The following is a 12,529-nucleotide window of genomic DNA, read 5'->3' as shown; positions in this document are numbered from 1 at the left end:
AGCAGTGGGGCCATAAAGGATACAACTTGGCATATAAAGAGAACAGAGAAGCATAGCAGCTTCACTGACCCCTGTTCAATCACATTCTCAACACAGGAAAGGTTCCAGAAAGCAAAAGATGGGCTGACAACTATATCTGAGTTAGTTTTACCTCAGAGGTGGAAAAATTAATAAAAAACCCACTAATTCAAAGGATAGTGGAGAAAGCAGAGTTGCTTACCTGTAACAGTTGTTCTCAGAGGGCAGCAGGATATTAGTCCTCACACATGGGTGACATCATCAGCTGGAGCCCAATATGGAAAACTTATGTCAAGGTTTCTAGAATTTTGACTAGGCACCCTGAGCATGCCCAGCATGCCTTATACCACACATCCATATGGGGTCCCCTCTTCAGTCTCGAAACACAGAATTAGGATAAAAATGAAAAATAGGAGAAACCCAACTCCGCGGGGTGGCAGGTGGGTTTCGTGAGGACTAACATCCTGGTGTCCTCTGAGAACTGTTACAGGTAAGCAACTCTGCTTTCTCCGAGGACAAGCAGAATAGTGGTCCTCATACATGGGTGAATCTCTAGCTACAGGCTGCTCCCCAACACAAAAAGGGACCAGCAGACACTTAACCAGGTGCCAATGGGCATAAATAACACCGGTGATGTTGGTAACAGAGTGATGGACTAAGATGAGACTTTGCAGAGTTGAGAATGAACCCTAGTGACTCCAACACCCGGATGGTCAAGCATATGGACCTGGAGGCCCCTGCCCGAGACGTGCTCTTCACCAGCCAATCATGCAAATAGGGGAAATGTGCACTCTCATGCTATGGAGGTGCATTGCCACCATGGCCAGGCATTCTGTGAAGACCCGTGGGGCGGATGCAAGCCCAAATGGCAACACCCAATACTGGAAGTGCTATGTTCCCACCATAAATCAGAAATACTTCCTTTGATCGAGGAAGATCTCAATATGGGTGTATGCATCCTTTAGGCAGAAGGAGCATAGCCAATCCCCTTTTTGCAAAAAAGGGGGCTCAAAGGGCCCAGGGAACTATCTTGAGCTTTTCTTGTTCAAGGCCCTCAAGTCTAGAATGGGACAAGTCTAATTGTTCTCTTTGGAATCAGGAAGTACCTGGAGTAGAATCCCCGCCCTCTTTGCCCTGAAGGTATGGGCTTGACTGCTCTGGCCATTAAGAGGGAGGAGAACTCCACATGTAGTACCTCCTGTTGTGCTACTGGCCCCCAAAATGGGCATGGAAGGCAATTTGGCAGGACACCCAACAGATTTAATTAGTACCCCTGGCAGACAATGGACAAAACCGACTGGTCTGAAGTTACACTGGGCCACTGATTCGTTAAAAACCACAGCCTGCCCCCAACCAGAGGGTCCATCGTCCCAGGTATGGGCAAGTGGCTTATGCTCCCTACGGCCCAGTCAAAACCCCATCCTCGGAGTTGACTGAGGAGCTTGCTAGGTCTTGGAAGCTCTCTGCTGCCTGGGACAGCCGCAAGAGCTCTGATGGTGTTGACGGGATCAAGGAAGCAGAGGCTAGGACTTTCTTTGGCAAAAGAAAGACTTCCTTGGCCCTGGCCTCGATGGTTTCCTAGAGGAGAACAGGTCTGGAGTACTGGCGGAGAGTTGCTGGAGGGTTTCATGATGGTCCCGGAGTGGGACCACATCATCCCTCACCCTATCTCCAAAGAGATTTTCTCCAGTATGCGGCATGTCAGTGAGTTGTTCCTCTACCTCTGGTCGGCTATAAGAGGCCCGCAGCCATGCCATTCTGCAGGCGCCAATACCCGCTGCAGAGACCCTCGATGCTATCTCGAAAAAATTGTAGGTCGCATGGACCTAGTGTTTCCCGCATTCCAGATCCTTGGGCACCAGCAACATGAGAGTGTCTTGCTGCTCCTGAGGCAGCTGCTCAGCCACCTCCCACACCTGCTTCCAGATGCCCTGCAAGTATTGGCTCATGTGAAGCTGGTAGGCAGCAATGCAGGCAATAATTATAGCTCCTTGGAACACCTTCCTCCCAAGAGCATCTATCGCTCTGTGGTCCTTTCCCGGGACACTGAGGAATAGGTCCCACGAGCGCTTGGCAGCCTTGAGGGCGGATTCGACCACCACTGATTGGTGAGGCAGCTGACGCTTAATGAATCCGGAAGCCTTCTGGACGAGGTAAATCCCGTCCGCCATCTTATTAATAAGAGCCACTGTGTGTGCATGTTCCCAAATCCTCCGCAGCACCTCTTTAAGGATTTCGTCTACTGGGACCACCACGATCTCCTTAGGAGGTTCCAGAAACTGGAGGATCTCAAGCATTTTGTGCCTGACATCCTCCTCTGTCAAAAACTGGAATGAGATGGCCTCTGCCAAGACACTCACAAAACCTATGAAGGTTAAGTCCTCAGGCCGAGAATTCCTTCGCTTATTTGGAGAAAAAGGGTCTGACAGGAGACCATCGGAATCCTCGGAGGTCGACTCCATCAGATCATCCCCCCAGGGGTCATAGGGGGAACTGGACGAGGGACTACGCGGCATCTCCACCAGCCTTGGCAGAGCTTTCTCCTTGGAGGAATTGTGACAACCACCGTATTGGTTGGGGAAGGATTCTGTGCCCCACTAGGCACTGGTGCCTAGTGGGGCACAGCTGTGTTGGTAACACACCGATAAGCACATCGAGCTTCTCCAGGAGTGGTACAAGGATAGATGGTACCAGCTCCAGTGCCGGTCAGTGCCACAGGACCAAAGCCCTGCAGCGCCCATTCCACTGCCAGCTGGACTCTACGCTCCAGCTCCCCCTCAAACGCTGCCAAGGCCAACACCAACTGGGAGGAAGCCAGTTCCTGGGACCCGCGAGGGGGATCAGCAACTGGCACCAGGATCGGTGGAGACAGTCATGGACCCCGGGCATTGATGGAGGGTGAGTGCTCCTCACCACGGGGTCGCTTCGGATGCATCACGGCAAAAGGCGATGCATCCCCGTGCATTGACTGGGACTGGTGCCGATGCTTCTTAGGCTTTCCTTGATGCTTGGCCGAGTCCTTCCTCTTTGCTGAGGTCAAGGACAATGAACCTGGCATCCTTGGCCCAAAGGAGATCAACAATGATCCATCTCTGGTGCCCCTATCCACCAATGACCTCAACGGAACAGATGGTCCCACTGATGTCGATGGTGAGGTGTCCATCGGTGCAGCTTCGAGGTCCTTTGATGCCGATGGCTCGGACATCTTTGACCCTAAGAGCTGATCCATCTTGTTGAGTCGAACCAGACATCCCTTTGGGGTCATCTGTGCGCACAAGCGGCAACCCTGGATGTCATGCGATGCTCCCAGAAGATGCAAACTTCATGAGGATTGGTGATCGGAGTGGTTCTCAGGTACTGGAGGCATCAACGAAAGCCAGATGTGGCCATGATGGGGTGAAACAAAAGGGTAGAAGGATGCAACGATGGTAGCAGACGTCGATGGCTGGCAGGCACTGAGGCACCACCATCATGGGGGGGAACAGACCACGAAAAGAAACTTACCCGAAACTCCGAAAACCTTGATTTGGGAAACTACGCAAAGATACAGAGAGGGACCCAGTGACAGACCAAAGAAAAATAATCATGAAAATCTCTAAGCTTTCCAGAAGGAAAAAAGCCAAGTTTTTAGAGTTCAATCAAACTGCAAGGTTCACAGCTCCACGGAAAGAAAGAGACTTTAGAGGGACCCCGTGTGGACATGTGGTATAGGGCATGCTGGACATGCTCAGTGTGCCTAGTCAAAGTTTCTAGAAACTTTGACATAAATTTTCTGTATTGGACTCCATCTGATGTCATCCATATGTGAAGACTATCATCCTGCTTGTCCTCAGAGAATTTTTTTCCATCAGATTATAGGACCCAAGCAGCATGAATTCATAGTAACATAGCAGATGAAAAAGAAAAAGACCACGGGATCGCTTCGGATGCATCACGGCAGGGCAGGTGAGCGGGGGCTGGGGGAAAGTTTGGGACTGTGAAATTTCTTCTCTCTCTGCTTGGGCTTGGATTGGGTTGGGTTGGTTTGGGACTGGGCGGCTAAATTTCGTCTCTCTCTGCTGGGGCTTGGATTGGGTTGGTTTGGTTTGGGACTGGGCGGCTAAGTGCGAGAAGCATTTTTTTTTCTCTGGATTGGGTTGGTTTGGGACTGGGCGGCTAAGTGCGGGAAGCATTTTTTTTTCTGTGGATTGGGTTGGTTTGGGACTGGGCGGCTAAGTGCGAGAAGCATTTTTTTTCTGTGGATTGGGTTGGTTTGGGACTGGGCAGCTAAGTGCGAGAAGCATTTTTTTTTCTGTGGATTGGGTTGGTTTGGGACTGGGCGGTTAAGTGCGAGAAGCATTTTTTTTTTCTGTGGATTGGGTTGGTTTGGGACTGGGCGGCTAAGTGCGAGAAGCAGTTTTTTTTCTGTGGATTGGGTTGGTTTGGGACCAGGCGGCTAAGTTCACCACACTAATGCAAGGGTCAGGGTAGGCGGTAAATTAGTAGGTTAAAGACGCGGCAAGATAGCAGGTTAAAAAGGCGATAGTCGGGGCGCACTTTACTGTATGGGAGGGAATAGCTAATCGGATCGTTTACATACATATACATGCCGCGGGCGGAAAGGGATACGTGGCGAGTTAAAGAACCGGTAAGGATCGGTAAAAACAGATAGTGAATCGCGGGTTAGACTTACGCGGCGAAATTGTGAGTACACAGCGGGTTAGAAACAGGGTAACTGCGGCTGCGCTTTACTGTATAGGGCTGATACAAAATTACTTAATTAGTTCACAACCAGATCTCTCCCTTCCCTTGTCAAATGACAAAGGTGTTGCCCAAACATCCTGCCTCCCAGATTCTCTACATAGCCTACCAGACAGACCTGGCTAAGTAGACACCTACATTTTCACTGGGATTCTATTTAGTGCTTATTTTTATAGCACTACTAGACATATGCAGCCTTTTATGATGGCGACCAGTATTCAGGTACAAGTCCTTTCCCCAAAGATCTTACATTCTAAGGAGGAATATGAGACAACGGGAGGTAATGTGACTTGTCAAAGGTGTTCTCCTAAAGGAAAATTAGTTTCTTACCTGATAATTTTCGTTCCTGTAGTACCAAGGATCAGTCCAGGACACCTGGGTTGTGACTCCGCACCAGTAGGTGGAGACAGAGCAAAACTTGTGGGCGGAGCCATATATAAGCCCCTGTGCCAGTCACAGCCCCTCAGTCATACGTAATGTCAAAGTAGCCATGCAACCAAGTAACAAAACTGGCTAGAAAATGCACTTCTAACTTTAAACTAACACCAAACTCCTACTTGAACCCGGATTCCCCAACCGGGAGAGCTAAACAAGCTAACAGCAAAACTAAGAAAACATGATGAGCGGACTCTCCGTTACTGTAGCGAAGCCCTGCGGGCGGGATCCTGGACTGATCCTTGGTACTACAGGAACGAAAATTATCAGGTAAGAAACTAATTTTCCTTTCCCTGTACGTACCAGGATCAGTCCAGGACACCTGGGATGTACCAGAGCCAACTTACCGAGGGTGGGAAGCAGAGAGTCCCGCTCGGAGAACCCTCTCTCCAAATCCCCCGGAATCGTGAGCCCGGACATCCAACCGGTAATGCTGGATAAAGGTATGCAACGACTTCCAGGTAGCCGCCCTGCAAATTTCTTGAGGCTACACCTGAGAAGCTTCCGCTCAAGACGCAGCTGGAGAGCGAGTCGAGGGAGCCCGAAGACCCACGGGAAGTGATTTTCCCCCGCACCAAGTACGCCGAACCAATGGCCTCCTTGAGCCAAGTGGCAAGCGTCGTGCGGGACGCTGCAACTCCTTTCTTTGAACCAGAGAACAAAACAAAGAGAAGAGCCGTGACCCGAAATGGATAATTGACCTCCAGACAGCGAAGGGGGGATCTCCGCACGTCAAGCTTCCGTAAATCCCTCGCTTCTGGATCAGAGGGCTCCCCGACCGCAAAAGCGGATAGCTCAATTGAAAAACATGGAAAGCCGACACCACTTTCGGCAGGAAGGAAGGAACCGTCCGCAAAAAAACTCCGGAATCGGAAATACACAAGAAGGGTTCCCTACAGGACAAAGCCCGTAACTCCGAAACACGCCGTGCCGAAGCAATCGCCATCAAGAACACCGTCTTCAACGTGAGATCCTGAATAGTTAAGCGTTTCAAGGGTTCAAACAGCGCCGCGCATAAAGCGGAGAGAACGGAATGGAGGTTCCAAGCCGGACAGAGGAGACGCAATGGAGGACGAAGGTGCTTGGCTCCCCGAAGGAAACGGGAGATATCCGGGTGAAGAGCCAGGAAAGTACCACGGACCTTACCTCGCAAACAACCAATCGCCGCCACTTGGACCCGTAGGGAACTACAAGCCAGACCTTACCTTGGCAAAAAACTGCTTGGAGGAACGCCAGAAGCCGCAGTAGGGACCACCCCACGCTGCACGCACCATTCCTCCAATCCACCCAGACACGGACATAAGCCAGGGACGTCGCCTGTGTCCTGGAACGTAGCAACGTGGCTACCACCGCAGCTGAGTAACCTTTTCTCTTCAGCCGATTCCTCTCAAAACCATGCCACGAGGCAGAAGTGATCCGCAGTCTCCAAACAGACGGAGCCCTGATGGAGTAGACCCGCCATCCCCTGGAGCTGAAGGGGTGCCGCCACTGTGAGCTGGATGAGGTCTGCGAACCACTGCCGGCGCGGCAACTCCGGTGCCACCGGGAGCACGATGGCTGAGAGCAACTCTATGCGCCGCAGAATCTTGCCGTTCATTGGCCATGGGAGAAAACACGTACAGCAGAACATCCGTCGGCCCGGGAAGCGCCAACGCATCGACGCCTTCCGCCCCCTTTTCTCGACTTCGACCGAAACATCGCGGAGCCTTCGCGTTGTGCCACGTGTCCATCAGATCCATGTGGGGCACTCCCCACTTCTCGCAAATGAGAGGCAACGCTTCGTCCGCCAGTTCCCACTCACCGGGATCCAGGCGATGCCGGCTGAGAAAATCCGCCTGAACGTTGCCGACTCCTGCACTGTGAGAGGCTGCCATGTGGCCGAGATGGAGTCCTGACCAGACCATTAAGCGCTGAGCCTCCTCCGCCACCTGTGGGCTCCTTGTCCCGCCTTGGAGGTTGATGTAGGTCACGGTGGTCGCGTTGTCCGACAACATTCGGACCGCCTTTCCCCGCACTACCGGTAGGAAGGCTTGCAGAGCCCAGCGGACCGCTCTGGTCTCTAGTCTGTTGATAGACCACTGGGCTAGCGAAACTGACCATAGGCCTTGGATCGAGCTCCCTAGGCAGACCGCTCCCCGACCGGAGAGGCTGGCATCCGCGGTCACCACCGTCCAATTGGGCACCAGAAGAGACACTCCAGAGGACAGATGACTGGAATCCAGCCACGAGAGCAGGCTGGACCTCGCGAGTCCCCCTAGTGGAAGCGGTAAGTGGAACTCCTCGGAAACCGGCGCCCAGCAAGATAGTAAGGACGATGGTAAAAGGCCGCAGATGAGCGAACGCCCAGGAAACCAGCGCAGGCGTGAATGTTGCCGTTCAGAAGCCATATAACCCCGGACCGCAAGGCAGTCGCAGACAAGAAGCGCCGTACTTGAGCTGGCAGCTCGTATCGCCAATCGTGTGACAGGAACACCTAGCCCTGCGACGTGTCGACAACGGCTCCCAGAAATTTCAAGGTCCGCGAGGGTGCCCGATGACTCCTGTTGAAGTTGACCACCCATCCTAGGGACTGCCAAGGTATAAGACCCTGGCCCACTGACAACAGACATTGATCCTCGGGCTTCGCCCGAATCCACCAATCGTCCAGGGACGGATAGACCAGGAGATCATACTGGCGCAGCCGCGCCACCACCGCGACCATCACCTTCGTGAACGTGCGGGGGCCGTCGCGAGACCAACCAGGAGCGCTTGTAACTGGCAGTGCCATCCTAAAAACGCAGAACCTGATGAAGAACAGGAACGACGGCTGAATGCCTATGTGATGATACGCCTTCGCGAAATCCAGGGAGGCCAGAAAACTCACCGGGCCGCCCCGCAGCAATTACCAACCGAACCGACTCCATTTTGAAGTGAGAAACGCGAAGGCATCGCGAAGGCATCAGTTCACTCAACCAAGATCCAGAATAGATCTGCCGTACCGCCTCTCTTGGGGACGACGAAGTAAATGGAGTAACGGCCCCTGCCGTGCGGTTGACCGGAAACAGAGGAGGCAGCCGAGTCTGATCACGCGGAGGACCCACTGGTCTGACGATACACCGGCCCATCTCTCTACAACTGAAATCAACCACGCTTGCCGGGGCTCCCTTGTTTCCCCCGAAAGGACTGCTGCTGCCATGGCGGGGTCCGGGAGGAAGAAGACCTATACGACTGACCAGGAGACTTTGGAGAACGCGACGTCCTGGGATCACGAAAGCGGGACCTGGTCGAAAATGAAAACCGCACCCTGAATTTATCCTCGAGCCTCGGGAATCAGTCGATCTCCTGGCAAGAGAGAGAGCTTACCCATAGCGTTCGTGACCTGGAGGTGCAAAGCCGGAGTATCCTATTCTCGATAGAGCAGGGCTGACACAGACAGGTGAAAAGGAATGAAGCCCAGCCGAGACTACCCCCAGCGGGGTGGGATGACCAACCCCTCCAGGATGGTGGGAATCAAGGGCCAGCTCCTTCCTGATGAAGAGGTGGATAAAGCTCGAGTAATCCCCTTCTGAAGGCTGTGCCTGCCCAGCCGTCCACTGCGGCGGCGTGCCATCCCCCTCAGCCCCCCTCGGAGGCGGGGAGGGCGCCTTGGAAATCTCCGGACCAGAAGATTCAAACGTCGACATCTCCCTCAGCCCCCTTCGGAGGAGGGGAGGACACCTAGGAAAATTACCGGATCCGACGAGGCAGAGGTAGGGACTGTGCCCAAACCAGGCGGTATGGCCCGCAACGGGCGTTTGGCTAAGAATCGCCCCACCGCGAACTGCGGCCGAGTACGCGTCCGGTCCTAACTTGATTGGCCTCTCAGGCTCTCCGCCTGGCCAGAAGGTCGCTTGTGGGCACTGCAGCCTTAAAGGGCCTATGCCTGGCCAAAAGAAAAACCAGGGACAAAGAGTCCCTCAGAGATCGTGGCGTGTCTCCCCCGGTCCTCCCCCCCCACCGCCTCCGATGGCAAAACAGACCGCGGAGCCGGCGACTGGGGGGGGGAACGGAAATGAGGGAACAAACCCCTGGGGCCTGCCGCGCTTGGTGTCGCGCTCGACGCCGCACCAAGATGGCCGACTTTCCCGCCAAATTTCGCGTGAAAAGTCTGTGTAGAATTTTTTTTTTTTTTTTTAAATCTTTGCCCGCGGCAGGCAGAAAACTGCTTGGGGAAGGCCACCGGACGATCCCCGCGACCAAGTACGCCGCAAGAGCGAAATGCCGCCGCCGAACAAGCACCCCCCGAAGCAAGGCCAACGATACTGCGCCCCTCGTTGCGCAGCCTGAGGAGAGCCGAGCTCGCTAGAGGCGCGTGGGCGCGAAAACGTCCGAAAAATGAGGACCCCGAAACGAGGAGTTCCCATCCACGCTAGCCTCATCCGAGGACTCAGCCCCCCCGGGGGACTCCCCCCGAAGGCCTCCGCTAAGGAGACAACGCGGGAGGCATGCCGGGATTCCCTACCGGTTCGCGCACAAGTTCGCGAGCTGACCCCAAGATGGCCGCCGCTCCCGCGCTGAGCGGGAAGGGGTCAGCCGGCATGACTGGAGCGGCGAAAACGCGCGACTGCGAACGTGCCGACCGGGATCGGCTCCCCCTGTCTGTCCCGGATGGTCCCTCCCGCCCGGGATGCAAACGGAGCAAATCCCCTCACGCGGGAGCTGCGCGCGCGCCGAGCCGCAAGCACGGCCAACCGTTCCCCTCGGCCTCCATGCGGTCGCGGCGGAACGGACGGCGCACTAACAAGACAGAAACTAAAATAATCAATTCCTACCGCCGAAAACACTCCCCGCGCCGAGCCGAGCCGAGAAAACTCCCCCACCGGCGAAGAAACGGAGAGCCGCACAAGAAAAATAAAAGTACAATTTTTTTTTTTTTTTTTTTATACGCAAACCTGACGCTGTCCAGGGTCTCCTGCTTCTGTTGGGGGTGAGTGAACCGGGCTCCCCGGTGTCACCCCCACGCTGCTGCCAGTGGTAGGCCGGGTCCTCGACCCTCAGCAGCGGCCTCAACCAGGGGGGGATAGTCCCCTCAGAACCTTCCCACCCCCCTGGGAGGCAGGACGGACAGCTTCTTCTTGTCTCTTCTCACCTTCAAATCCTTTTCTTTCTTTGTTTGTTTTTTTTTGTTTTTTTTTTTTAAATAACCAAAACCGATAAACTGAAACCAATAAAACCACCATGACCCTGACTAACCAACTATCAGTCCTCAGGCCACTCAGAGGCTGTGACTAGACCTGCACCACCTACTGGAGACAGAGTAAGACTGAGGGGCTGTGACTGGCACAGGGGCTTATATATGGCTCCGCCCACAAGTTTTGCTCTGTCTCCACCTACTGGTGCGGAGTCACAACCCAGGTGTCCTGGACTGATCCTGGTACGTACAGGGAACATAAAATTTTATGTTATGCTTTCATACTGCCTTCCTTGAAACAAGTTCAAGCCAAGGCAGTTTACATCAAGCAAATACAACAATTAAATAATACAGTAGTAAAATATAATACAGCATAAAAATAGATAGGAAATGTGTCGATCTAGAACCAGGACTCAAAAAAACCCCTAACTTTCACTAGTGGAAAGTGAGTCATAGGTCACCTAAACATTATCTGCATAACTACTACTATGTAATGATGGTCCTTTGATATTAGCCTCTGAATTTCTGTCTTGTTAGATGGACTCTATACAATAATGTTGCTAAGGTTTTGCATTAAAGGTGTTATTAACACAGATGCATGCATTCATGCAAACTGTGCTGCATCTACATCTAAATGAGCTACTATAATTTTGCATTGTTAGATCATTTATATTTTTACATTTATTTATTTTTACAATTTATTAAAATTATAACTCGCCAAACACAAAGGCCTAAACAACGTACAAAACAAATTCATAAAGACAAATGTATAATAAAAAACAAACATAAACAAAGACATAAGAAAGGTAGCTTACTGATCAATCCTATAACAGTGTTAAAGTTTTAGATACCAAACTTAGCCCCATTTATTTATAAGCTTTTTTTTTTTTTTTTTTTTTTTTAAAGGGAGGATTTTAATAGACCTCAGAATAGCAAAGTCTTAGTTCCATGGAAAAGGAATTCCATAGAACTGGAGCTGCGATAGAGAAAGCAGATTCCCTTGTAAAGCATAAGCAAACACTTTTTAGAGATGGAACATCAAAAAAGCCTAGTGTGAAGATCTTAACTAACTGATAGAATTTCAAAATTGCATTTAAATAGTTAACACATAAATGTTAAATGAAAGCTGCATATTTATGCAAATGCATTAACACATTCTCAACAGTAATGCAAGCATTTAAAATATGTCTATGTCTGTATTGATGTTTAGCAAATAGGTGACATAGTTTGTTATAACCTGAGTAGTAAAGTTAAATTGAAGATGAAGGGGATTGCAGCAATAGTAGATGCGCTACTACACCATTACCTCTTCCACAGTTCATTTTCTATGTAGCGTTGATCAAAAATGTTCCTCTGGATGTCTTCCACTAAGATCATCACGATGGCCCTGAAACACACGCAAAAGGTTCACATTTAACAAGTGAGCACTCTTAGCCAGACTGTGCTTAGCAGCAGTGAAGGTACCACAGGTCTTAGGCAGATGAATGCTCTCACTCAGGCTCATACTCAGTAATGGTGCCAAAATATGGGGATTGCAGACACATGAGTGCTCTCAGGCAGGCTCCCTGTCATTGTGTACGGTTTGGGGCTCTCAAGCAGGCCAGTACTTGGTGGTAGTGTACAGTGGGGAGGGGGGGGGGGGAGATCCATGCAGCTGAGTGCTCTCAGGCAGGCTCCAGTTTAGTTATAGTGCAGGAGCCAAGGGTTTCATGCAGATGAATGCTCTTAGTCAGGTCTGTGCTCTGTGGCAGTGTAGGGACTGGAGGTTTCAGGCAGCTGAGCACTCTTAACCAGATCAGCACTTAGTGGGTGTAATGTTTTGGTGCAGGATAGATTAATATTTCCAGTAAGGCCTTCAGAGGGATAGCAGTGTTAGGCTGATTTAGCAAAAATTGCAAGAGGCGGGTGGCACCTTATAGGCTGACCAATTTACTGAAGCATGAGCTTTTGAAGGCTCAATAAATTGGTTAGTCTATAAGGTGCCACCCACCTCTTGTCATTTTTTCCAGTAAGGCCTGTACTTGGTGGTAGCTCAGAGACCAAGGAGTCTCAAGCAGCTAAGCTCAGAACTTTGTTTAGTGGTAGTTTAGGGTTTGAGGGTCTCAGGAAGGAGAATACACCTTGAATACTGTGTACAATTCTGGTCGTCGCATCTCAAAAAAGATATAGTTGCGATGGAGAAGGTAC

General features: G+C 51.6%; 1 protein-coding gene across 1 annotated transcript in view; it reads right to left on the bottom strand.

Annotated features, from left to right (window-relative positions):
• GSS (glutathione synthetase) overlaps positions 1-12,529 on the bottom strand; it is a 153,080-nt gene that overhangs the window by 68,814 nt on the left and 71,737 nt on the right. The window contains exon 7 of the mRNA XM_029614256.1: positions 11,649-11,729. Within this exon, the coding sequence (XP_029470116.1) occupies positions 11,649-11,729 (81 nt within the window). The remainder of the gene's footprint in view (positions 1-11,648; positions 11,730-12,529) is intronic.

Source organism: Rhinatrema bivittatum, chromosome 8 (assembly GCF_901001135.1).
Source record: "Rhinatrema bivittatum chromosome 8, aRhiBiv1.1, whole genome shotgun sequence".
NCBI classification, from domain to species: Eukaryota; Metazoa; Chordata; class Amphibia; order Gymnophiona; family Rhinatrematidae; genus Rhinatrema; species Rhinatrema bivittatum.
The sequence above is the reverse complement of the archived record's forward strand: the minus strand, read 5'-3'. Positions and strand labels throughout refer to the sequence as shown.